Genomic DNA, 27,325 nt, shown 5'->3' with positions numbered 1-27,325 from the left:
ATTTTTGTTGTTGCTGATCTCATTTTAAGTCGTGGATAGGTGGTGAACGGGACCAAATAGGTGTGTCTGGGATAGGAACTGCTCATTTCCAGAAGTTGCTGGAATTGGGCATTTGGGGAGGATTTCAACATGTATTTATATTAAGGTAAAAGAATGGGTATCCTCTGGCTACGTTTTCTGCTATGAAAGGTGTAAAGAGCTTATCCCTGACCCAGTGTAGGGAATGTTTTATGTCTTTAAGAAAGAATAGAACACACACACATACACACATATAAAAACACATACAGACATCTCTGTCTATGCAGTTTTCTCTTTGGGACAACATAATGTGTAAGATGACCTCAGAAAAGACTTCTCTTCCTTAGAATGGACTTAGAGCATATCTTTTTTATATGACTGCCCATGACTTGCTGTTAACATTGGTGAAAGCTGCTATATTAACTTCTTCAGGCCTAATATTCTCCCATTTTCCACAAAGCAGTCATGAGAATCTCCCTTTCATTTTAGTCTCTCAGTCCTACTCTAGAGGATCACACAATGTGGTGATGAGAGAAGCACTTCATTAGGACCCTATCTGGTACCAACTGATTTTAAGTATATTCTTCCCATTTTACCGATAGGACAACTATAGAGTAGAGAAAACTTGAGTATTCAATACTAGGCTTCAGGTCTAACCCATTCCAAAGGGCTTCTTTCTTTTTGAATCCTAAGCTTGATGGGAACTGAGATTAGTCAGAGCTCTCATTCCCAGCACTTCAATTGTCCCTTCCCCCCTGTCCTTTCTAAAGTTAGTCAGACCACATAGAAATTTGGATCACAGGATTTCTCATTCTTTGAAGGGGTGCATTATCTCCTTTCCCATATCTCTGAACTCTTTTTCCTAGACCATCCCACCCTGAGGTCCATCGGAAAGCCCTTAGGCAGTAAAGGCTCTGCATTGTTCATGGTGGTCAAAATAGATCCCCCCCCCCAAAAAAAAATAAATAAATTCCTGTTCCATATTGTATACTTCAAGGTCATGAATCATCCCAGAATATCTGTAATAAACAGGAGTTTTAAGCGAACTTCTTTGCACATGCTAATGCACAAGGCTTTATGGTTGCCAAAGTATACTGTATCTGATTCAGATTTCTCAGTGTCCTGATTTGGTAAGCTGGTTTACATGGAAGAAAGAAAACAAAAGCAGAGAAATTAAGTAGCTAACCTAAGTTTATGTGGCTATTAGTGGCAAAACTGGGACTCTTGTCCAGTGTTATTTCACCACACCACACCGGCTCTCTACAAATATCACCCCTTCCTCTCTGAGTAGTGTTCCATTTGGAACCCTAATTCAGATTCACTGCTAAGAACGATGCCCTTATCAGTGCTGTGGAGCATCGAACTACATCAGACTGTGCTGATAATAGCTCCAAGGATCTAGTGAGCAGGTATAACCCTGTCCTATCCATATCTCCTTGTAAGCTGCTGCTTTCCATACTATGTGTTGGTTAAAGATCTAAGTCATCTAATATGCAATTCCATGGACTCTGAAGGGGTATCTTCTATTTGGGTACTAGTCCAGAATTCTAGTGATGAGAAGCTGGTCTTCTCTAACTGCTTTATACCTTTCTTCCCAAGTGTGTGACACAAATACTGATATACCACATTCCATCATCCACTTTGGCAATAACTGGGGCAACTTCCTAGTTCTTTGGAAGATTCTATTCCATTTGATAAATAAGCCATTACTGACATTTACTGTCACCTCTTAACACAGGCCTCCCTACCCACTCTTCAGACCTGATAAACTGAACTTTTCACCATCATAAATCTACTCATGAAAGCTAGGTCAGCTTTGATTTTACAGGAGTATGAAGTGTGAATGCTCTCTGTCCTGTACCCCCATCTCTCCAACACACACACATAGCCCAATCCAGGGCTTAGAACGGAGTCTGGGAGTTTTCCCTAGTTGCCTTATGTTTAGTGAAGTGGAAAGACATGGTTTAGTTGTAGAGAAGAAAAACTGATCTCTTTCCTGGCCAATACACAACTCCGATTCCCTAACTCTTGGGGGTGTAGTGTACGAACCCTGGCTAGACCATCAGACTAGCCACATTTCGAACACTTGGCCATCATTGTCTTGGGGGAACTGGATGAGTACAGAAGTGCTGCCACTTTGGCTCAAGCTTCCCAGGGTGTTTGGTTTAAAGTGACTCATTCACTGTTTACCTCTAGTAGAAAGAGAAAGTTAATGGGAGAATTGTCCTAAAAGATAGTGCTGTGTTTGATTTAGGTGTAAAAGTCCATTAGGACTTGTCTTGTAAAATTCAAGTTCTAATCTCACCCATTGCCACTGCTGTATCCGCTGCCCCATAAACAGACACATCTTTATTGAGTCCTCTCAGTAGGCTTGCCTTTGTCCATTGAGTCAGAGCTATTGGCTCTCACTTCAGGCCTGGTTCTGTTCCTGGAGAGCCCCTGATTTATGTTTCTTTCTTGGTTCCCATTCTACTTTTGACATTCCCAAGACAAAGGGATAAAGTTTTAGGGAGACAGGGATATTTTCCAGTTCTCTACTCTTACATAGAGAGAAGCACTGAGGTTATATATATATATATATATATATATATATATATATATATATATCTCCACTTGGGATTCGGAGAAGAATTAGCATGTCCCTAGCCAGCTGTGCCAGTGTGTTTGTTCTTAGCCCACCATGATTGCCTTGACCAAAACTTAAAATAGTGACCCTAGTCTTTATTTTTGCCCATTTTCCCTACAGTACCTTTGGAGCAGGTATTCTAATAAAGAAAGGTATTTTCTTTAATATTACCCTCATAAGAAAACACCTTTTTTTTTTTAATGAGAATAACTCTGAGCCTCGTGTCTTTGAAACTAAGGGGATTGGATGGCGTTTGTATTTGCTTTAGGTGGGATGGTAGTGCAAAGGAGGGAACCCAAGCTACTATGATTTTTGCTCACCTGCTCCCCAGTATATATACCAAAACCTTTGTAATTGTTGCCTTTGGTTTCTTTAGTTCAGAACTTACTGGGGGTGGGAGATATGAAAGGAAAATTCCTGGTTCTTGGTTGCTTATTAAGAAGTAGTAAGGGCTCAGTAAGACTTAGGGATTTAGGTCAACCCCATCTGTCTTGAGGACAACTGTTTATGATCCTAGGCAGTGATTACAGCATCAGGATAACCCTGATGCTTCCTGAGAAAAATAAGAGAGGAGGAGTCCCTCTTCTCAATAGCCTTGTGCCTTGCCTGGGGCAATAGGGTTATTAATATGGTGTCAGGTGGGCACAGTGAGCCCCCTGTTCCTTGCCATCCTGGGTCCCAAGGGCATATTTACTTGATCATGTTGAAGACTTTAGCTCTTAGAGACCGTGGAACCAGTAGTTTGTAGATACCATCACAGAATTGCCACAAAACAGGTTGGGTCAATTTTAGACTATCAGATTGAGTTTTCCAGAGTGACCCGTTAATGAATATAGTCCTCTTCCCACCCCTGGAAAAGTGGTACCTCTGCTGGCTTTGACACATGTTATGTGGAAGACCTGTTATATTTATCCATGTCATTGGCTACCCCTGCCTTCTAGCAATAGTAGCTTCTAGGAGTCCTTTTGTCTTAAGAACTCCTAGAAGGAGGTGGTACCCCTCTGCTCCCCACTATCTCCTGCATGTGTGGGATCCCTGCGGGGGCAGGGGAAGAGACCGCAGCCAATCTCAGCATCATGTATATGGTTTCCCATCCACCTCTGGTCTCATATTGAATTAGCTGCCAGCGCACTGTCTTCCAGATTTGCCTCTGTGCTCTTTGTTACTGTACTGGATCTTGTTCTGTCTGCTCCCAGCAAGTCTTGGTTGGCCAGCCAACTAACAAGAAATCAGTGTCCATCCTCCTCCCAACCCTCACCCCTTCTTTGTTATCGAAGGAATAGAAATGAACTCTCTCCTAGCCCTTCTGCCGAAGTGGTAGGTGGGGGGTGCTCTGACCACTGTGGTCTCTGCAGGGGGAACCGTGAGGGGCTGAGCCGAACCTCAAGCAGCCGCCAAAGCAGCACAGACAGCGAACTCAAATCCCTGGAGCCACGGCCTTGGAGCAGCACAGACTCTGACGGCTCTGTCCGGAGCATGCGGCCCCCTGTCACCAAAGCCAGCAGCTTCAGTGGAATCTCTATCCTCACCCGAGGGGACAGCATCGGGAGCAGTAAAGGTGGCAGTGCAGGAAGGATCTCCAGGCCAGGTACTACAGCTTCTGTCCTTCAGTGTTATGCTCATCATTTCTTGCTTGTCTCCTCTAAAACATCATTGATGTTTGGAGCATTGGGTGGCTCAGTCAGTTAAGCACCTGACTTCGGCTCAGGTCATGATTTCACGGTTCATGGGTTCAAGCCCCGCATCGGGCTCTGTGCTGACAACTCAGAGCCTGGAGCCTGCTTCGGATTTTGTGTTCCCCTCTCTGTCTCCTCCTACCCCACTCACACTCTGTCTCTCTCTGTCTTTCAAAAATAAATAAATGTTTAAAAAAAAATCACTGAGGGGCGCCTGGGTGGCTCAGTCGGTTAAGCGTCTGACTTCTGCTCAGGTCATGATCTCGCGGTTCGTGAGCTCAAGCCCCGCGTCGGGCTCTGTGCTGACAGCTCAGAGCCTAGAGCCTGCTTCCGATTCTGTGTCTCCCTCTCTCTCTGACCCTCCCCCGTTCATGATCTGTCTCTCTCTGTCTCAAAAATAAATAAACTTAAAAAAAATTAAAAAAAAAATCACTGATATTTACTTCTAACAAAACATTTCTCACAGTATAGTGTCCTGGAAAGCTAACATAGCCAGATGAGGAGAAATTTGATTTCTTGGATCCCCTGTTTTTTGATTCCTCTCTCCGATTTTCTTTCAAACCTTCTTTCCTATTTGGAAAAATAAATAAATAAAAGGTTGCGATTAGATTATTTTATCTTATTTCTGACCAAGGTTGGACATCCCTGTCAGCCCAAGTTCAAGTTATATGCTAAGATGAGAATGATACTGCTTTCATTCTGTGGCCTCTGAGATTATAAAGAGGGTTGGTTGAGCAGAAGGAACCTTTGGAGTTGAGCTGTTTGTAATTAATTGGTAGCAACCGATAGGCCACAACTGCAAGAGATGCTGTGGCTGCTTCCCTGGAGCCCAGTCACTGAGGAGGAGCATATGTTCCACATGCCAGCCCTGTAACCACCCTTCAGCTCTCCTGATGTGCAATGTAACCTTCTCCATTTATTTCTATTGTACTCTTTATTAGCAGGGGGTATTTAGCTCTTTATACCCAGTGGGCCTCCATTTCACCCTCCTCCCATCTCTGAAGAATCCTTGCATCTCATCCCAGAAGTTCTGTAGGTTTTGTCCTCAGAAGACATCAGTAGTGGTGAAGATTCTGCCTCTGTTAGGTCTCTGATGGCCTTCTCTGTTACCTCCTCTCTAACCCCACTGCCTCTGCCTTTATCCAGGCCTTTATCTTCTTTTATTTAGGTATGACGCCAGCCACCAAGCTGGTTTCCCTGCTCCACCCTTAGCCCTTTTAGAACCGGTTTACTAGTCTAAAACACAGATCTAATCGTGTCAGTCGTCTCTTAAAATTAACATTCATGTTTCTGCATTCCTGGCATAATAAAATCCGAATGACTTAATGTAGCATTGCTTCCTGACCCCAGTTTGCCATCTCAGTCTTACTCCCAGATATCCTTCCTCCTCTGGCCCTCCAGCCATTTCTTGAATATGATATTAGCTTCATCCCTCCTTGGTCTAACAAGCCTTCTATTCATCCTGCAAATCCATTTCTCCTCCCACTTCCTGTTTAAGTGAGTTACTGCTTTCTCATCTTTGCTTCCGTACGACTTTGTTCATATCACTGATGCATCCCTTATCCTTATCAGATCGTAATTGCTGTGTGAACGTCCATCTCCTTTCAGAAGATCCTGTGCTGCTTAAGGGAAAGGACTGTGTTCTCTTCACCTTTGAGTCCTCAGTTCATTATACAATGCCTAGCACATAGCAGATACTTAGTAGAAGTATTTTGTGTGAATGCGTGCATGACTTGGAGAGCCTGGAAATGGGAAGAATAGTTGGGTGACAGTTGTGCGTATGTGTGTGTACAGGCAAGTGATTGGAAAGGCCAGATTGCCTTCTCAGCAACTCCTGTGAAATGCTGCAAGTTGAAGAGGAATCCAAGAGAAGCCAGGTCTCTTACAGGACTGGGAATTTATACCTTCCCAGGAAGCAGACAGTCATGTTCTCAGCTGTCTGGTCATGTTGGACAGGTTCTCGGTACTTCAGCGGAGGCAGCTTGTCAGCCTCACGTTTTGTTCAATTCCAAAATCCAGTATCGACGGGTGCGGTGTTTACTGTTCCCAGGGAACAGAAACCTGCTAAGATGAGGACTCCCATCAGCAGGGCAGCTGCTCATTCATATCTGTGTTCATTCACGGATCTTCCCAAGACAGTGGGGGAATGGACAGAAGGGAAGTGAAGAGAAACAGCAGAGCAGGAGTAGCACCCTACATGTCCAAGGGTGGCATGTTCACGGCTGGTGCTTACAACTCTTGGTGGGTCTCCTCTTTGCCTTAGGTTTGGCGCTAGGTGCCCCAGAAGTGTGCAACCAGGTCACCTCATCCCAGTCTGTCCGGGGCCTTCTCCCTTGTACTGCCCAGCAGCAGCCGCCACAGCCACAGCCGCAGCAACTTCCTGCGCTCCCACCCACGCCTCAGCAACAGCCACCCTTGAATAATCACATGATCTCACAGGTGAGTCACCAGCAGAGCCCCTCCGCTCTGATTCAAGCAAGCTCTGGAAGTACAGTCATGTCTGTTGTGCTGTGGGTGGCAGGAAAGATCTGTTGTTGGAGACCTGCCACTCGCTCCCCCGTTTCTTATTTGTTAGTTGTGGGGAGAGAAGAGTAAGGTAAGGGTTTGGCCAAAATGCTCTTAGAGTCAGCCTGGGAGCTTTTTGCCTTCTGTTTCTTCCTTTTCTTCCTGAGAATTGCCAGTGGGATCTTTTACCCCATTCCACATTTCTGCTGTACCCCATCTCCCTCTACATCCTGTGTAATTAGCAAGGCGGTTTTGTTCACTGCATCCATATATGGAGCTTGAAAAAAATCATGGCTCTCACCATAACCAGCTGGATGTATTCATGTGACTGTTGACCCGCAAACACATATTTATGGATTGGGGTTTGAGAAAAGGAAATCTACTCAAGACCCCTTCCATACATATGCCATAAGGCACAATCCCCCCAAAGTTGTCTTTGTTTCCCATGCCACGAAAGAGCTCTTTCTCCTTCTGTTGCTGGACTGGTAGATATTAATATCAAGTAGGGTTTGCGTGAAGTTTCCTTTCTGTAGAGATCACACAAGTCTTCAGCATCAGAATCCGAGCCTATTCTAAACTGGGACATCAGTGTTGTAGGTTCAGGTCTCCCTGATACTCTGAGCAGAGCTGCTCATGAGTGGAGTCCATCCTGTATCCTGGGGTATGTCGGGCGGTGGTCTCTGCCAGTCAGAAAGCCCGTATGTCTGCACTCTACTGCTACAGTTCTTCTCATTGCACCTCCCAGGCTCCCTCGCCTCTGGGCTTAGTCAGTTCAGCTTGGCATCAGCTCTATCTCTTCCATAGGTAAAAGAAGCAAATCACAAGCATTAACACCCCAGGAACTGGAAACTAGACTGCAAAGAGCCCAGGATGGCCCCATATTACCCCATTCTGATATTGTAATCATCTAGGAAACCCTGCTTTGTGTCTTAATGTAACCCACATGCAGATCATTCCAGGCCTTTATCTTGGCCCCTAAGTCAGTTTCTCTAGAGTTCTGACTTTTGTTCTTGCTTGATCACCATCTATCTCATTAAGTCTCATTCATGTCAGCTTACCTCACTCTGTACAGAGGTGTGGCACACGTGTGTGCATTCCGTTTGTGTCTTCATTCAGACCTATAAATGGGTACACCTCTCTCTCTCTGGGTATCTCCTACTGTGTTTCTGTGTGTGCCTCAGTTTTCTAAGGTCCCAGTGTTTGAGTTTTCTAAAATGTGTGTATTTTAATACAGTCTCCCTCCCTTTTCTCCGTCTTAGTCTTCATCTGCCTCCTACTTCCATCCATATCTAGAAACAGACAAGAGTGGGAAAGGAATAAAGAGATCACTAGAATAACCATTTGGGACTGAAAAAATGTTAGAATGTCTAGGTGTCTGGCCCTAAATCCCAAACTTTTACTCAGATTCTGGCCCTGCTTCTGGATCATGAGGTTCTGTGAGTCAGTCATTGATATTGACTGATCTCCTGCAGGAGGTATGGTACTAGGTTAGGCCCTGTAGATTGGAGATCTCTGTTTCCTCAGAAATCCATTCTTAAGGTTAACTGTGATCACAAACTCCAAACTAAAAGATCTTTTCCTGGTTAAGTTTTGGTGTCCCTGAAGCACTTAATGATGGTGACTAATACACTACCACCACCCCACTATTTATTTTTTTAATGTTTATTTACTTTTGAGAGAGAGACAGAGAGAGAGAGAGAGAGAGTGGGGGAGGGGCAGAGAGAGAGGGAGACACAGAATCCAAAACAGGATACAGGCTCTGAGTTGTCAGCACAGAGCCCGACGCGGGGCTCGAACCCACAAACCATGAGATCATGACCTGAGCCAAAGTTGGACGCTTAACGGACTGAGCCTCCCAGGCGCCTCCGCCACCCCACTGTTTATACCTTCTTTTTTTTCCTCTCCACTTTCCCCCCTCTCTCTCTATCCCTTCTTCTTCCTATTGCCTTTTTCTTTCTTTGTTTTTTTCTCTTTTTCCCTCTCAGGACTGGTGGCTTTCCAGTCTCAAGGTGCTGAGCCCCAGCATATTTATTATTTAGTTTCACAAATGGTTTGCAACAGTGCAGGGATGAAGGAAGGAACCACACACACATACATGCCACCGTGCTGACTCTAAAGGTTTTCCTTTCGGAGAAATAGCAAGAAAAGCTCTGTGTTCCAGGCCTGGGGACAGTGCTAGAAACTATGTTAAACTTTCCCTTTCTGGCAGGCCTCCGCTGTCCGAGCAGACCTCCCTATGTAAAACCAAGGGGTGAGGTTGAGAATTAAAGGGCCAGTGGCTACCTTTTGCTGTGTTTACCTAAGGTAGAGTAGACCACTTAGAAAGGAGGAGTCCTCTGGGAATCAAGTCAGGCAGCCCAGAGCCAGCGATCTAGCCCAGAATTCACCAGCAGGTGGCAGTCGTATCCCTCATGGCCAGTCTTTGGCTTCCTCGTGGTATTTCGGAAGCTCCCTAGCCCTGGTGTTTGAGACTGTATGAGAACTGTCGCTGAGGGTAGTGGTGGAAGAACCTAAAAATAGCACTGAGACACATACTTTTACCACTACTCTTCTTCAGTCAAAAGAGGCCTACGAGAGGAGCATCATTTCTTCCCTCTTTACTTTTTACTCAAATGTGTAAGAAATGTGAGGAAAACAGGCAGCTATACCTATGGCTACCCCTTCTCCCCCAAAGGATGTAAGATCTGAAGCATAGTAGACCCTTCCCCAAGAGAAAGGAGAGGATCAGGGTACTAGAACACGTGTTTAAAAGCTACCAGCACAAGGAGCTCATGCTGAGCAGCTTGGCCAGCAGTTACATTTGAAATGCCACTGGCTCACGGAACATGGGCATGCCAGGAGAGCTGGGAGTCTATCAAGGCTGCGGTAATGTCTCCCCCAGTCTCACAGTGGATTCTCAGGAGCTTTTTCTTAACCAAGATGACTTACATTTTATTTTCAACAAACTCCAGGTATCAGGAGCTTTCTCTGTTTTGGAGGTCTTCTAATTCCCGGACTCTGCCTCCAGAACTGCTAGTCCCCTCTATGAAAGAGTCTCCCGGAGGTATATGGCAAAAGACGATATTGACACCTTGGTCCCTGATACCTCTTAATACTCTAAATTTGGAAGGAGGGAGGAGAATCATACAAACAAAACAATGTGTAAATCTGTTTAACTTCTTCCTTCACCCGCTCCCTACTGTTAAGAGTGGAGTGGGAAGAATATGTCAGGCAGAACTAGGTTCCCATCCCAGCTCTGCCACATTAGATGTGTGATCCTGGACTTGTGACTGAATTTCTCTGAGCCTTACTACCTTAACTGCAAATACAAGCGATCCTGTCTCCCTGTGGATTACTGTGAGTCTGTAATGAGATATGTATGTAAATGAAACAACGTATAAAATGTTATTTCCCCCTCTCTTCGTAGCCTCTCTCCTTTTCTCCCACCTCATCTACCACCAGGGGCTACAGCTAGAGAACTGATTCTCCAGGAGAAGTGATTGAAATGGCTGGAGGGGAAGAAGAGAGAAAAAAAATAACTCCCCATTAGTTGGTTTAGAACACATCATGTTCCTAATAAACAAATCCTCCTGCTTGAGGCTAGTGAAGGGACTAAAGGAACAAAATCTAAAGCAAGGCTATTTATATTTTATTCCACATCCCTCCCTGTTTGCTTATGGGGGCATTTTTCATACTGCCCTCACAGCCTGGAGGAGCACAGAACAATCATGGAGCAGGAGGAAGTAGCTGGAACTGGGCATAAACTGGCTCTTACTTCCTTCTGTACCCTTGGGAGGGAGACGATCCTTGTGAATGAGCTCTTCCTCCAGGAGAGCTGTGGTGTGAAATCAGGAGTGTGGCCGGGAAAGCTGAGCCAGACCTTGGATGACCCCTCCTACAAAAGCAGGAATCCCTTCTCAAGTGGGCATTCAAGGAGGGTTATGGTCGTGCTCCCCAGGGATCGTATGTTCAGAAAAAATGCTTTGGGAAAAGCCGTGTTTGGAATCAGGCAGCAGACACACCGGCTCTGAAAGTCCTAAGATTGCTCTCAATGACTGCAGAGTTCTGAGTAGCTAATGGGTGGACTGCGCACTGCAGCAGCCCTCTCCTGATAGGAGAGATTGCGTATCTGTCGCGGATGCAGATGCGAAAGCCACAGGCTGTCCTGGGCTTGGTCTCCAGTCTGCTCAGCAGCCTTGCTCTTCATGTGACATTTTTTTATGATTAACCTTGTTGTTCCTCCCTTTTCCCTCCCCACCTCTGCCCTCCCTCCCCCTGCCTCTCCCTGCACTTCCCTTTTCTCTTCCCTGTTCCACATGCCTCTCTGCTGGTCCACAGCCAGTCCCAGCTCTGCAGCCCTCTCCGCAGCCTGTTCAGTTCTCTCCAGGCTCCTGTCCCCAAGTCCTTCTGCCAGTCTCTCCGCCCCAGCAGTACAACATGGTATAAACTCCTTTCCCCGTTTTGTCGTGTCCATGTGTGGTATGTCTGTGGGTCCGTCTGGGACAAAGCAGCTGTACTTTTTGGAGGGCCATGTTAAAAGGCATATCTTCTTGAGCAAAGGGCCAGCATAGGCTGAGCTATGTTCCATTCTGGTGGCCTCATCCCAGCACTTGTGGCATCAAAAGATGCCTAAATGTAAGACAGAGAGGAGCGCTGGTTCCCCTGAGTCTCGGGAGAGGTACAGAATTGGATATTGCTCTAACCTGGGCTCCTTGTCTTTCTACCGTATGCATCTTTCATCCCTCCTCCTCCCTGGATATGTCTGAAGAACCTAGTTTATCCCATATAGGATGGTTTTCTGTCATTTCCTTTGAAGGTAAAAACACAACTGCAGATTTGTTTGGTATCATCGGTCCAAACTTAAAATGTTCCCCTATGTTACTGTGTTATTTTATATTTAAAAAAAAAAACTCCATTTCCGCGGCATAGCACATGCTGTTTAAATTGTTTGTACCCTAGCTACAAATCCTATGAAGACCTGATCCACCTCATAGTTGATAATTTTTTTTTAACTTAACATCTTTTTTTTTAACATCTTTTTGTTAAACATCTTTTTTTTAACATCTTTTTTGTTTATTTTGAGAGAGAAAGAAAGTATGAGCAGGGGAGGGGCAGAGAGAGAGAATCCCAAGCAGGCTCCATGCTCTGCGAGGAGCCTGACTTGGGGCGCAGTCCCATGACCTTGAGATCATGACCTGAGCCGAAATCAAGAGTCCTCTGTGTTTAACCGACTGAACCACCCAGGCGCCCACCCCATAGTAGATAACTTTTATCATGGCTATCAGAGCCCTGATGATTTTTAATTTTGTGTTAACCACACCTGTCTGGTTTTTGGTTTTTTTAATGTTTATTTATTTTGAGAGAGAGATCGAGAGCGAGTGGGAGAAGGGCCAAGAAAGAGGGAGACAGAGAATCCCAAGCAGGCTGTGCACTGTGTCAGCACAGAGCCTGATGCAGGGCTTGAAATCATGAACCGTGAGATCATGACCTGAGCTGAAACCAAAAGTCAACTGCTCAATCAACTGAGCCTCCCAGGCACCCCACACTCTTCTAATTTTTCACTAGAATCCCCTTTCCTTCCGCCTATATCTCCATTCTGAAAAGTTGTGGAATGTAGACCTCAAAATTATCTGCAATCCAGTCCTCTTATCATCTATTCCTGCTCACTAAGGTAGCAGAACAGCTAACTTGAAGATCAGATTCCTGAAAATTAAGTGAAACCACGGGAAAGCATTGCCTTTTCTTTCTACTAGTTCCTCTTTCAAAAGAAGTCCTGCTCTGCGTGTGTGTGTGCGTGTGTGTGTGTGTGTCAACTACCGTCCGGGAAGCAGAAGGAACGAGGAAGCTAACAAATTCTAACCTATCATCATACAAGTGAGAGGCAGAACACCATCCCTCTTGCTGCTTAGAGAAGAAGGCTGAGTGAGGAGGCAATTACAGACTAGCCTGTCAGCCTCCTTGCCCTTCACCTTGGCCACTCAGCCTGGCCTCCTTTCAGAGGTGAGAATTGGAAGTAGTTCCTGAAGGGCAGGAGAACTCTAGGCAAGTGTCAGCGAACAGAGGTGGAAATGACCTCAAGAGGAGGGAGTAAGGAGATAAGCAGCAGGAGGGGGAGCCCACCAGTCCTTTCGCTGCACAGGCAAAGCTGGGGAGCCACGAGAACCTAACCATCCCTAATCCATTTGAGGTGTTACTTATCTAGGTCCTTTATTATAAAAACAGGATTTATGGCAATATAGGGCCTTTTGTATGGTTGGAGACTGGAAGACCAGAAAAGAAGGACTTACAATCTTTTTCTTGTTAACCCATTAGTTTGTCCTGTTTTTTTCTATATATATATATATATATATATATATATATATATATATATACACACACACATAGAAAGTTGTATTGTTGCTCCCATCTCTCTAGGACCAATTCTAATAAAGATCAGAGTCACTGTGGCCATTGTTATGTGGTAAGGAGTCCGGTTCTGGAGTTGGGCTTTACACAGCTGTTCAGTTCATAGCAATTTTTTTTAAGATTTTATTTTTAAGTAATCTCTCCACCCTATGTTGGGCTTGAGCTCACAACCCCAAGATCAAAAGTTGCACGTTTCACCGACTGGGCCAGCCGGGCACCCCCAGTTCATAGCAATTTAAAACACCACATGACAGAAGCTTAGGGCTAAAAAGCGCCTCCTAGGGCATGGAGGCAGGAGTGTCCCAAATTGGTGTAAGGAAGGAAGGCTGTAGAGGGGGTTGCTATAGCTGTCTGTCTGTCTGTTTTTGTGTTGAAGCCAAAGACTTGGGGCTTGATATGACCTCAGTCCTTGAGTCTCCCTTGCTCTCTCAACAGGCAGATGACCTCAGCAACCCCTTTGGACAAATGAGCCTTAGCCGTCAAGGTTCTACTGAAGCAGCTGACCCATCCTCAGCTCTGTTCCAGCCTCAGCTTATCTCCCAGCACCCTCAGCAGACTAGCTTCATCATGGCTTCTACAGGACAGCCCCTCCCCACGTCCAACTATTCCCCCTCTAGCCATGCGCCTCCTACTCAGCAAGTCCTGCCGCCCCAGAGCTACATGCAGCCCCCTCAACAGGTGAGCAGCTTGGGCTCCCAGCTAAAATCACTAATTGAGTTTGTCCACGATTACGATCCTTCTTTCTTCCTCTAGTTTAGACAGAGCCGAGGGCGTACCTATCCCCACTTCCATTACCTCACCTTGCATTTGAGAGTTGTCTTTCTAGTCGGAAGGTCGTCTTTCTCTATAACATAAATCCTTCCAGTTCTGTTTCATACTGGTATATGAATTCTGCAATTGCAGGTCCAAATATCTCTACAGATTTCTGGCTATTTACCCTGATGTATTTCATAGTTGGGATGTTGGGGCTGTGAATGTAAGGGCCCCTCTCACATATCTGTTTCCTCTCACCATAGATCCAGGTTTCTTACTATCCCCCTGGACAGTATCCTAACTCCAACCAGCAATATCGACCTCTCTCTCACCCGGTGGCCTACAGCCCCCAACGTGGTCAACAGCTGCCTCAGCCATCCCAGCAGCCTGGTAAGAGGAACTGCTGGTGTAAGAAGGCAGTGAATAGGGGAAGGGCAGAGACTGGGAAAGAGAGTAGTACCTTCCTTGTTTAAAAAAAAAAAAAAAAAAAAAAGAACAGCAGGAATGATTAGTCCCAGAAGGAACCCAGGATCTTCAGAAAAAGAAAAGGTAAAATAGACAGGAGAAGGGAAATTACTGAGAGAATGTGACCTCCTAAACATTGTTGAGACCATGCTAAGCTAATGTCTTCTGTGTCTTGCCCGTCCCTAGGTTTACAGCCCATGATGCCTAACCAGCAGCAGGCGGCTTACCAAGGCATGATTGGGGTCCAGCAGCCACAGAACCAGGGCCTGCTCAGCAACCAGAGGAGCAGCATGGGGGGCCAGATGCAAGGCCTGGTGGTTCAGTACACTCCACTGCCTTCTTACCAAGTGGGTACATTCTGTACTGGGAAAGATCACCCAGTCCTTGGGATGAGGAAAAGGAAGACAGTCTCCCACGTTAGCCAGTGTGACAACCCCAACACTAAAATACTGTTCACTTTCCCCTTAGAATTTGTAGGTGTTTTTCCTCTGAGAGAAAGCCCAAAGATTCTGAGAAGAGTCTTTACTTAAATTGTTTGGTCTTTATACAGCCATGCAAATGAGTATATGGCCCAGAAAAGTAAGATCTAAAGGAAATCAGGCTCCTTTCTCTGCATCAGATGCCCAAAGGGAGATAGCTCTGTATGTATTTTCTTTAGGCAGATGAGGTGAGTAGGAGGAGTCTTGAAAGGTAGGGAAGGAAGTTAGTGTCCTAGTCTAGTGATGACTTATTTGGCCATTGTCTGGATGAACTCATCAGTAGTACAAGTGGTCATTCTCTTCTCATCTCTACCCAGGTCCCAGTGGGTAATGACTCGCAGAATGTGGTCCAGCCGCCTTTCCAGCAGCCCATGCTGGTCCCTGCGAGCCAATCTGTGCAAGGGGCACTCCCAGCAGGGGGCGTACCAGTGTACTACAGCATGATCCCACCGGCTCAGCAGAACGGTACTAGGTGAGGACTCCCAGCGAGTCAGGGCCCATCTGCCATAGACCAGCAGCTATTTCCACTGACCTAAGAAAGAAGGGCAAGGGTAGAGATTCCAGTGTGCCCTAAAGCAGGTAGAATATGAGGAAATTCATTCTCCTTGTCTCATTTTTGATTTGACATGTGAATAAGAGCTCATCAGCAGAAAAAAATTCCTGCTTCAAAGACAGAGGCTTCATCATCTCCCCCATTTTTTGTTTTTTCTAATCAGTGGGATTTAGAACTATACGATAGAGATTGCTCATCATTAAAAGAAGCAATTTGGGGGCATCTTGGTGGCTCAGTCGGTTGAGCCCAGCTGACTCTTGATCTCGGCTGAGGTCAGGATTTCATGGTTCGTGAGATCAAGCCTTGAGTCGGGCTGTGCGCTGACAGTGCATAGCCTGCTCTCTCCCCCTGCCCCTCCCCTGCATGTGCACATTCTCTCTCTCTCTCTCTCAAAATAAAAAAAAAAAAGCATTAAAAGATGCAAATTGGAGTATATATATGTAAATTTTTCTACGTAACTCTATATCCATGGATGAATCTCAGATGGTGTATCTATTTATATATATCTTAGTATAGGTCATATCTGATAGAATTTTAGAGGTAGAAGACACCTTAGAAATATTTAATCCACTCCTCTTGTTTTCCTTTTCTCCCTTCTTTTACAAATGAGGACATTCCAGCCAGGGAGGTTAAGAAACTTAGTCAAAGTCAACCAGCTAGTTAGAAGTAGAGCTGGGACTAGAAGTCAAGTCTGGGCCTATGTGTATTTCTGTGTATTTCTCTCAGTGTATATGTTCACTACTTTTTGTATGTATGTCTCCACCTTATCTTGAGTTTGTGAGGGTTTTTCCCCACTTCTCTTTAGGTAACTCTGCTGTTATGTAAACATCCTAAATCACACATCTCCTTAGTTCTTTTTTGCCCATCCCTCTCTAGCACTGTGTGTCTGTTTTTGGTACTTCGTGTTTCTCAGAATGTGTGTGTGTGTATGTGTGTGTGTATGTGTGTGCGCATGTGCATGTGTGCACGTGGATATGTCTGGTGTTTCCACACTGTTGGGAAGAGCATGTGTCACTAACATTCCATCTGTAGCACTGATTAGCAGCTTCCTAATTGAAAGATGATCAAGTACAAATATATATAATTAACTTTGAACTGATGAGTGATTTTAGAAATTGCATGGCAAATTGGTCTGGGAATGGCTGGAAGCTGCCTTTGCTTCCCACAGGGGAGGCCTGGGAAGCAGCAGCTGGTTGCCAGGAGCTGTGTTCCTCCCTCCGCCACTTTAACCCTACTCTCTTCATCCCCCAGCCCTTCTGTAGGGTTTCTGCAGCCTCCCGGCTCTGAGCAGTACCAGATGCCTCAGTCTCCCTCTCCCTGCAGTCCACCACAGATGCCACAGCAGTACTCAGGTAAGAGGGTAAAGAATTAGAGGGTCTTGGGTACTGGCAAGAGCAAACGCTGCTGAAAGACTTGTGCTTTAGAGCTGGGAAGGGTGGGAGAGTTCCTGGATTGGCTCTGTCCCCAGCTATAACACCATCACAAGAAAAGACCAGAGTCCTGAGTGGTGTTTTTCCAGGAGTGCTAAAGTTGACCTCGTGAGAGATGAGGTTGGTTGCCCCATCCTATCCCTGGGAAGCCACATACTTTATTGGGTTCCTTGTGGGGTTTTTTTTTCTTTCTTCTTTTTTTCCTTCCCTCCGAAACCAGCATTACACTCACCACTCACATGCCTTTGAGACACAAAGTGCTTACCTCTGTCTCCTGCACTCACTCTTCCTATAGACAGCTTTACTTTTTGGTTGTGAGTGTGAGGAAGCTGATAAAATGCTTTTGAAGTCCTATCTTAGATTTGTTTAGCTGCTTTTCATTTGTGCTCACATACATTGTGTCATTTTAATTCTCACCAGAACCTTGTGAAGAGGAAATTTAAGACTCAAAGAGGATAAATGACTTGCCTGAGGTCACAGTCGTAGACCTTGAACTAGGGTCTTTTGCCTTCCATGCTGCATCCTCAATATCACACTTTCAACAGGGCTCTGTACTCTATTCCTTTCCCTCCAGTGGGAAATAAATGAGTATCATGTTAAATAGCTAAAGGCCTTCTTTGAAGGGACAGCTATCAGGTGAATAGGCTTATGCCATGCAGCCTGTCTCTTTCTGCCTCTGCCAAGAACTCTCCCAGCAGACCAAGTACAGCTACCCTTGTTTGTTTCCCTTTTACCCGACCCTGACACAGCATTACCCTGCAGTTAAAGCAGCTTCAGGGGTTCTAGTGGGGAGGAGATCTTAATGTAGCCTCCAACCATCCCCATTCTGCTCTGTTGTGGGATATCAGAGTGCCCTCTTCTGGTGAGAGGGAAGCATTTTGACAGTTTTTCCCATTTTAGAAATAAGATTTTCACATAAGAGTTTTCGCACTCTTAGTTAGATGCTGTGGAGTGAATTCCAGAATTAATCTTGCTCATAAGACAGGATCAATTCTTCTTACCTTCAAGGAGCAGTGACTTCTGCCTTCATCCAGACCAAACGTGGCTTTCTCACAGGCTGAGAGGTTTTAAATTTTTTTTTTTTTTTAACGTTTATTTATTTTTGAGACAGAGAGAGACACAGCATGAACAGGGGAGGGGCAGAGAGAGAGGGAGACACAGATTCTGAAACAGGCTCCAGGCTCTGAGCTGTCAGCACAGAGCCCGACGCGGGGCTTGAACTCACGAGCTGTGAGATCATGACCTGAGCTGAAGTCGGACGCCCAACCGACCGAGCCACCCAGGCGCCCCTGGCTGAGAGGTTTTAAATTCAACAGCCTTTACCCTTTATTACATTCCTGGTCTGTAGCTGTTTCTCCTAAGTGTCCACCGGGGGCACTTGACCTTGAAATTCCCAGCAGGATATGGAAATTGTAGAAATCAGCTCCAAGAACCGCTGTAGCCTCTGGTGGTGCTTACTACTGCAGGGCATTTTCTCTTGTTTGTTAAAACAAGTGTGTGTATGTGCAAATAGTTATACTTGTATGTGCATTTTTATGTGAATCCTTCGTGGTATATCAGTATATGTATTGGGTCTCTGTGGTTGTGTCTCTTCATCTTCAGATACAAGGTCTTGGAATCTGAAACAAACCAAGTGAGAAGAATTTTTCACTACCTGCTCTGGACTTAGTGCTAGGTTAAGCAAACCGGAACAGCTGTTGTTCTGAAAATTGGCAGCACCAGAGGTCTGGGCTGGGATTGGAAGGAGATCATCTGGACTCTTCCCAAATCAATAGAAATGGAGGAAGCCCTCTTCATCATCTAGTTTCCTTACTTTGGAAGTTCCTGTTATATGTCCTTTCTTCCAAACTATCCTGATTAATTGATTTGAGACTTCTCTGATCCTTTGTACTCTTCCTAGATGATGGGAACGCCCCCCTCCTGTTCCATCCATGTCACCTAAGAAACCCATATACACACCACATCATCGATTTTAAAAGTCTTCAGTCTCTACTCACGGAAATATAAGAGGAGGTGGAAGAAAAGAAACAAGTGCTGCTTTTTCCTTCCTTTCCAGTTTACCTCTTACTAGGAAGATAGAAGGCCAGCATAGCCCACAAGGGCTGCTATGTCACCTTCAAAGGACAGTCACCCGCCTTTCTCCCATGTAGCAACATGGTCACTTTTCCAAAAATAAAGGCAGGGATTAAGATTGGCTGTTCTTGGAACAACTGTTCTGGTTTATTAATACATTTTTGTGGTTGCCCAGTTTACCCCCAGGCCTGGACCTTAATTCTTCCACTATGATATTGGATAGCATTATAACCCCAGGAAACATTTTTCTTCCTACTAAAATGATGGTCCGCAGGTCCCTTGAGGTTTCTACAGAGGTGCTTGTCTGCAGAAGATGCACACAGACATGAAATGGCAATGATGTACACACACAGACTCCCAACTCACAGTGACACAGCACCATGGCCAGAGTGAGGTATATACAGAAATAGCCTCTCACATACTTACTGGCTCATTTTGTAGCTGAGGGGTTTCCAAAGCTGGGACTAACTCCTTTCTCTCCCACTCCCTGAAGATATTCCTCCCCTTCACCAAAAGAGGGGGAAAAAACCAAGATATTGTTGGATTCTATCCTGTAATATGGGAAAGATGCCTGTGGATATTATTTCTCTGGACATTCCTTTCCATAGATTTGATTCTTGGTGGCAAAAGGAAGAAGTCTTATGAGTCTTCTACCTCAGTGATTAAAAAAAAACCGAAACAACTAAACAAAAACCAATTCTGCCAGACATAAATGTCATCTGTTTGTATTTATGCGGTTTGCTCTGCCCAATCGACCTTTCTGCCCAGGTTTAATGATGCCACTTAAAAAGCCATTCACACGTCCCCTCTCCTTTCAGAGCTTTCAGGCTGAAATTGATTTCCTTATTCAACCCCCTTCTCCCCCTTCCCACTTCAGCCCTCCCCTGATTATCTGGAAGTGTTGTCACTGGGCAATAGGGTGGTTTTCTCTCTTTTTTTCTTTCTTCGTTTCTTTTTCTTTCTCTTTTTTTATTGTCACATCCATTTAAAAAGTAGCGACAGTTCAGCTGTAACGGATGCCACCTGCTTTTGGCTTGAGGAAGAGAAGCATAAAAATCAGCTCATCAGCGTAGTGCTCTGCGTCCCGGCTGAGTGAAGGAACAATGCTTCAGGCCAGCGGGGGAGGACTCAGTGTGGGGAGGACCAAGGCTGCCACCGACCGAGAACCCTGCCTTTGTTTTTGTTGGGATCAGAGAAAATATATGAGGGCTTTGTTCTCTTTCCCCCTCCCCTTGAGCCCTCTAATAGCTCCTTATGGCTACATGTTGGTATTAGAAAGATCTTCCGCCTTGCTTATGCCCACACCCTGCACACTCACATGTCCCCCACCCTTTCCTGGCCTGAGGCACTAGGCTCAGATTATGAGCTGCCTTCTAGAAAGCTGCAGATGTGATTATTTTTGTGTTGGCCCCCTCAGGTAGCAATGAGGTGTTTGAATAAGGTCAATTGCAATTTTGTTGGTAGAGGATGTTGGAGCAGGTGGGGCTCTTAGGATGGGGAAAAAAATGCCCAGAGCAACTACAGTACGGGGGGAGTTGTTAAATGCATGACACTCCACAGCTATTCGATTTTCTGGTGGCCCTCCTACAAGCCACGCTGATGAATACCCTGTCCCCTGTGGCAGAGGATGGGGAGAGGCAAGCCTGTCGCTCTGAGTATTTGTGCTCTCTGATTAGATGAACCCCAGAGGGTGGGGGGCCACAAATTGACTGGAGAATAGGGTTCAACAGATGCTGCGTCTCCTGAGCTGCTCTCAGGCCTCCCGCCGCTTCTTTTCCTTCCCTTTGACCGATGCTACCCGAGAAAAGCAATCGTGCTCAGTTCCCAGCATGACTGGTGCCCAGGGCAGAGGCTGCAACATTTCCCGTCACAGGAAGCAACGTGACGGCGGCAGCAGTGGCAGCCTAAGAGCACCGAGGCATGAAAACGGCAGCACTGCAGCAGGTTTTCAAGCTGGCAGCCTCCAGTCCCATTTCTCTACCGCTGCACACACATGAACTCAACCTGTCCCTCAACACACATAGAGCCTGAGAGGTCAAGAGCAAACTCTCAGGCTGCACAATCCCCTGTGGGGAAGCAGAACTCCTGCCCATCCCTCCCAGCAGGGACTGTCATTCAAACTGCTTCTCCCTGATCCCTTACCTTGCTTTTCACCATGAGCAAGATTCAGGACTTAATGTTCTTCCACACTGAGCTCTTTGCTTCTCCAGCAGAGGATAAGGCTACCCCTGGTTGTCTGTGCTAAAACTTCAGGATCACATCCAGTCAGTCACCTGAACCTGTCAGCAAAAGCTTCGGAGGGTCTGACCCTCCCACTCTTTCTTGCAGCCACTGGTCTAATTCAGGACCTCCTCGCTATTTTTCAGTAGCTTTCTAACTCTTCGTCCTGCTGCTGGCCCCTCCCTCCCTTAAGCCACTGTACAGCTGGCCACTTGAGTTAGCTCTCTGAAGTTCTGTTCCTAACACCTACATGATAAAGACCCTTACTAGAATGTGCTTCAAACTTGGACGCCAGCTGTTTGCTTACTATCTGACTCCCTGATAGACTGTCCATTCCATTAAGGGCAAGGACCACTTTTGTTTGTTGTACACCCAGTGCCCAGCATAGGACCTGGCACACAGTAAATATTCAATAAATGTTGAGTGAATGCATAAACAATCTCATCTCCCGCTTCTCCTGCATAACCGCTGTGCCTCTGCACCTTGAATTGTTCGTCATTTACCGAATATGACCTACAGCTCCATGCCATTCCTAATTCACTCACCCTTGCCCAAGAAGTGCTTCCTGGCCTGACTTAGTGAAGCTGTGTGCACTCATCTTCTCCAGAGCAACCAGAGATCACTGACCTATCTTCAGCCATTACCAGAAAACCTGCACGTGCCTGCAGCCCTGGCCCAGGCCCCAGACTGGGACCTGTACCGTGCCCAGACATTTGAGCAATCTGACCTGGACATTTGGTAATACCCAACTTTGACAGAATGGAGTAGTTTTCTGCCAAGCATACCAAAGTACCCCTCACCGGGTGAAGGCCAGGAGAGCATTGGCATCTGGGACTCAGGTCTCTTCTACTCAGACTTCACTGGTTCAGGGAGAAGGGAGTCAGAAACTAAATTAGCAACTATCTCAGATTCCTGGCAAGACACATTTTAAGTGACCGTGAGGCAAAGTGGGTAGATCTGTTTACTGGCTTTCACACTCAGGGTTACTTGGAAGGTCAGAATATAGTTTGAATTCACAACTAGCCCCTTTCTTCCTGCCACTCAGGAGTGTCACCTTCTGGACCAGGCGTGGTGGTCATGCAGCTGAACGTCCCTAATGGACCCCAGCCCCCCCAGAACCCATCCATGGTCCAGTGGAGTCACTGTAAATATTACAGCATGGACCAGCGTGGGCAGAAGCCTGGAGACCTGTACAATCCTGACAGCAGCCCCCAGGTGAGTCCTACAAACCAGTGTTGTCTTGGCAAGGAGATGACCACATTCTTCTCCGGGAATAATCTTTGCCATTGACTGAGCAGCCTCTTGTACATGTCTGTCCCTGGGTGCTCTTCTGGGAGAGTCATAAGAAAGAGAGGAGAGCCTCTTCTTTCAAGGAGCCTAAGAGCTAAGGGAGACATACTTGAAAATGCTAAGACAATGCTTAAAACACTGTGTCAAAGGTGGATATTAAAATAATAGGTATTAATTAGGGATGAAGGGGGCTGTTGAAAGGAGCAGCCCGGCTTTGGCAGAGTTCTGCAAGAGACGCTTTCTGAGTGAGGTGAATTTTAAGCCATAGGTATATCCAGAGGATGTTTGGTGTGTATATAATGTGTGCTCCTCTCTCCTACAGGCCAACACACAAATGAGCAGCAGCCCTGTCACATCTCCTACCCAGTCTCCAGCACCCTCTCCTGTCACCAGCCTCAGCAATGTCTGCACAGGACTCAGTCCCCTTCCTGTCCTCACACAGTTCCCCCGGCCTGGGGGTCCAGCACAGGGTAAGGGGTGAGACTAGAGCTGGCTGCTGCCAAATTCACCCTTCACAGCCCATTCCCAAGTGAGGACATCCAGATGGTAGCAACAGGCAGGAAAACAGTGCACCTGGTCATCCAACTCTGGGAGCCAACTCTTCCTTTAACATCCCTGTTTAGACCCTGCCCCTCTTTAGTGCTGCCCATAGTCAGCTTACTGCAGACCTCCTTTACATATTTAGTATTTACTACCAAGTAAGGTAGGTGGGTGACTATGAGCTGGGAAAAGAAACTCACAGAACTTTCTAATGAACCAAAGACTTTAAAACATTGGTACTGAGCCTAAGGACTAGGACTGTGGGGCTGTGTCAGAAACAGTATGGTTTTAGAAGAGAGAACACTGGAGTTGGTTTAAAAAGACTTGGGTTTGAGTTCTAGTTCTACTACTAACTAGGTTTGTGATGTTGAGCGTGTTACTTAAACTTGGAACCAGACCTCAGTTTCCTAATCTATAAAATGGGGTTAATCACACATAGAATGGAAATAATCTTATCCGTTTCTGCCTTGGCTGTCACAAGCAGTATAAAAATCAGATGGGAGTATGATTTAAAAACTTTAAAGTGCTCTGAAATCTAACATTTATCAACACGAATAGGTAACACTATGGTACTGGATATATATGAACCATTACTGGAAGTGCTTTGTGTGTCCTGTGTTCATTTAGCCTACTCAGCAACACTAATGAGATGAAAACATACCCAACCTATCATTTCCAGTAACAGAGCCAGGATTTGAACCTAGAAAGTTTGACACCAAGCCTGTGCTCTTATCCACTACACTATATTGCCATGCAGTGCGAATCCAAAACTTGAGCCCTGGGTTTGGGTAGGATAATCTATATAAGAAATTAGGGGCACCTGGCTGGCTGAGACGGTAGAGCGTGCGACTCTTGATCTCAAGGTCGTGAGTTCAAGCCCCATTTGCGGCATAGAAATTACCCTAAGAGAAAGAAAGAAAAAGAGAGAGAAAGAAAGAAAAAGAAAGAAAGAAAGGGAGGGAGAAAGGAAGGGAGGGAGGGAGAAAGGAAGGGAGGGAGAGAGGGAGGGAGGAAGGAAGGAAGGAAGAAAGAAATGAAAGAAACATATTCATAAGGGTCTATAGATTTTCTCCTGGGCCTTTTGTCTGCAGTGGACAGAGCCCTTCTTTAAGAATAAAGGAACCTACAAGCCCCATTTGCATGAGATACACAGCTGAGGGCCAAGCGGTTTAGGAAGAGAGACAACTCTTCAGTCAGTCACATGGGCACTCTTACCATAGAAGAAGTAAGAATAGCATGCATTGTTGCCATCTATCTCCAAAGCCCTCTAAAGTTTCCTAAAAGTCATACCATGAAGTTCTAACTCCCAGAAAACCATCTGCTCTTCCTCCCTAGGTGATGGGCGCTACTCCCTCTTGGGCCAGCCATTACAGTACAATCTGTCCATCTGCCCTCCCTTGCTCCATGGCCAGTCGACGTACACGGTACATCAGGTGAGGGTGTCCACCGTCAGCCTGAGGACCGTCAGAGCCCTCCCCACCCCACCCCATCCCACCCAGGAGGGTCCATCCAGGATGGCCCCATCTCTATGCCATCCACCTCAACCAACGGGGTGGACAGGGGACATAGCACAGTGAGAATGGACAAAGTGGGGATGCCTTACCCCTCTCCCACACTCAGTCTTTCCACCCATCCCCAATGCTAAGGAGGAGGGACTCTTTGTTTCTCAGTGGCCACTCTGGCCAGTCGCCTGCCTGGTGGGGCGAGTTCTCAGGGTTGGGTACTGCTCCTTAATCTCTCAGACAGACATTAGAACTACAAGGCAGTCAGTATTGTTTACCTGGGATGAGAGTTATCTTTTGAATGTTGAAGGGACAGAGTGGATTGAAGCATGGAAACCGGAGCAAGAGACAAGCACTCAAATCTGCCTCCACTGACCTGGGGACAACAGACGTTGGTGAGTGACAAGACACTGAATCCCCAAGAGAAGGTGCTCACCCCTTCAGCCTGCATCACCAGCCCAGGACCAGTGGGAAAAACCAGCTTAGGGTAGGGAGTAGAAATAGGACTCTTTGGTACTCAAGAGCAGGGAGAAACTGGGGAATTGAAGTATCTCCCTCAGTCTTCCTTACCAAGCCATTTCAGGTGCTTGGAAAGGTGATGGTAAAAATTGAGAATAACAACAATGGTCAACGGTGCTGAGCCTGTTAACAGAGAGTCTTGTGGGAGTGGTCCTGACCCTAATCTAGGATATCTACCTTGTAGTCCTAGGCCTTTTTAAGGAGAAGTTTGACAAGAGAATGGGGGAGTAGCCCCCTTGCAGGCCTTCCACACTAGGCATACAAGGTCTCTCGGATTACCCGTATTTTTTTTTTAACATTTATTTATTTATTTTGAGAGAGCATACATGTGTGTGCGCTCGAGCTGGGGAGGGTCAGAGAGAGAGGAAGAGAGAAAATCCCAAGCAGGCTCCATGCTGTCATTGCAGAGTCTGATACAGGGCTTGATCTCACGAACTGTGAGATCATGACCTGAGCCTAAATCAAGAGTCGGGTGCTTAACTGACTGAGCCACCCAGGCACCCACCCGATTACCCCTATTCAGAGTGGTTTGCTTATTTAGGAAAGGAAGGGAAATGGACTTCCCTAGATGATAAGAAAGAGGGATCTCTTTGGGCCAGCCTCTGTGAGGGGGACTATGCGATATATTTCAGCTTGGGTTACTGACTTTGTGGAAGAACTGAAGTGTAGGTCGCCAGATCTGAAGTCTAGGATTCTGATCCCCAGTTTCTTCTTGCCTACATCTCTGGTCCAAGAGAAGAAAAAGGTTTCTTTGTTTCTCCTAGTTGCCTAGATGGTGGGGTGTTGGCTTGATTTGGGGAAGGAGAAATGGGTTAAGTGGGCAAAGCCAGGCTTTGAGGATGTCATCTATAGACTTGGATCAGCTGCCTGCTTCTCTGCTGGCCACTCTCCAGTCCTCTGTACTGTCATCTCTCACAACCATGTCCTCTCTCCTCCCCTTCCAGTCCTGGGCCGGGTGCTGGAGGTGACAGATCTCCCTGAGGGCATCACTCGGACTGAGGCGGACAAACTCTTCACTCAGCTTGCCATGTCTGGCGCCAAGATCCAGTGGCTCAAGGATGCTCAGGGGCTGCCTGGCGGGGGCGGGGGGGACAACGGTGGGACTGCTGAGAATGGCCGCCACGCGGACCTCGCTGCCTTGTACACCATCGTGGCTGTGTTTCCCAGCCCCCTGGCTGCCCAGAATGCCTCCCTTCGCCTCAACAACTCCGTGAGTCGCTTCAAACTTCGAGTGGCCAAAAAGAACTATGACCTGAGGATCCTGGAGCGAGCCAGCTCCCAATAAACGGAGGAGGGGAAGGGACCGGCACAGTAGGGGTGGGGGCAGGGCGGAGGGGGTCGAGGGATCCTGACAGACTACGGACAGAGGCAGAAAGAAAGGTGACAGACACTGAACTGGAGCCTAAGACAGTGGGGATGAAGATGGAAACAGACACACACTGGCACTGGACTCCTCGCTCCCCTGCCATGGGTCCCTTCTTTTTCCCTGGTTGGCCCCCCTTGCTGCCCTCTCCTTCCCATCCTCTTCTGTCATTTTTTATCTCTTCTCCCACCATGAAATTAATTTTTTTCATATTTTTTGGTCAGGTAGAATTGGGAGGGTCCCATGCTCCCCTATTCGATCTCCTCTACCATCCCAAGCTCCCTTTTCATTTCTGGTCTTTATGAATATATTTATATGGACAGAATTAAGAAAAGCAAAATTGATTTCCCCTTTCTCTCACTTCCCCCATCTTGTCTCCCCAAACCCCAAAGAGTTAAAACTTGGGCCTCCCCCACCTCCCAGAACACTTGTATATTGTTTGTTTGAGGTTCGTGCCGCAGTAACAGACAGTATTTAATTGCACATACAGATGTTTGCTGGGTATATTCACTGTAAATTTTATTTAATCTGATTTTTTGTTTGTTTGGGGGGTTATTTGGGGGGAGGTTGATTTTGTTTTTAAATATAAAAAAAAAAAAAAATCTGTCACTGGACGTCAGTCCCTGTTTGTCTGTTGCTGACCCGGTGTGGGTGGGGGTTGGAGGTCCTAGGTAGGTACAGCCCCACAGCTTGTCGGAGAAATTTCATGTTTTCTTTAACATATGCACACATACCTTCCTAACACTATTCCCTGCATCCCATCCTCCTCCTTGTACATGGTGATTCTGATAGATGGCTGGATCTCTAATGGGACCTTTGTTCTGGGCTCTCCCAACTCTGCCACTAAGTGTGGGTTCATCAAGCACATCCATTTGCAACTCCTGACCTCTGTCTGACTCTTTATTAGTAAAATAGGAGACTTGAACTAA

At 46.3% G+C, this 27,325-nt stretch overlaps 1 protein-coding gene and 1 long non-coding RNA gene across 26 annotated transcripts in view; both read left to right on the top strand.

Moving 5' to 3' along the window:
- Positions 1–27,325, top strand: part of R3HDM2 (R3H domain containing 2) — a 165,027-nt gene extending 137,702 nt beyond the window's left edge. For 16 of the 25 annotated variants that reach the window (XM_045465101.1, XM_045465103.1, XM_045465098.1 and 13 more), the window contains 13 exons: positions 4,000–4,232; positions 6,584–6,759; positions 11,143–11,244; positions 13,645–13,887; positions 14,226–14,352; positions 14,614–14,774; positions 15,224–15,378; positions 16,711–16,811; positions 22,228–22,397; positions 22,795–22,942; positions 24,348–24,445; positions 24,825–24,909; positions 25,978–27,325. In XM_045465101.1, coding sequence (XP_045321057.1) covers positions 4,000–4,232; positions 6,584–6,759; positions 11,143–11,244; positions 13,645–13,887; positions 14,226–14,352; positions 14,614–14,774; positions 15,224–15,378; positions 16,711–16,811; positions 22,228–22,397; positions 22,795–22,942; positions 24,348–24,445; positions 24,825–24,909; positions 25,978–26,318 — 2,140 coding nt within the window. In that variant the 3' untranslated portion in view covers positions 26,319–27,325. The remainder of the gene's footprint in view (positions 1–3,999; positions 4,233–6,583; positions 6,760–11,142; positions 11,245–13,644; positions 13,888–14,225; positions 14,353–14,613; positions 14,775–15,223; positions 15,379–16,710; positions 16,812–22,227; positions 22,398–22,794; positions 22,943–24,347; positions 24,446–24,824; positions 24,910–25,977) is intronic. The other 9 variants (XM_045465093.1, XM_045465096.1, XM_045465094.1 and 6 more) reach the window with 2 other exon arrangements.
- Positions 16,827–19,726, top strand: LOC123591197. The gene is made up of 2 exons (XR_006709161.1): positions 16,827–17,953; positions 18,190–19,726. It is a non-coding gene; the product is annotated as an uncharacterized LOC123591197 (long non-coding RNA).

Source organism: Leopardus geoffroyi, chromosome B4 (assembly GCF_018350155.1).
Source record: "Leopardus geoffroyi isolate Oge1 chromosome B4, O.geoffroyi_Oge1_pat1.0, whole genome shotgun sequence".
Lineage (NCBI taxonomy): Eukaryota > Metazoa > Chordata > Mammalia > Carnivora > Felidae > Leopardus > Leopardus geoffroyi.
This window is presented reverse-complemented; position numbering and strand designations above follow the sequence as displayed.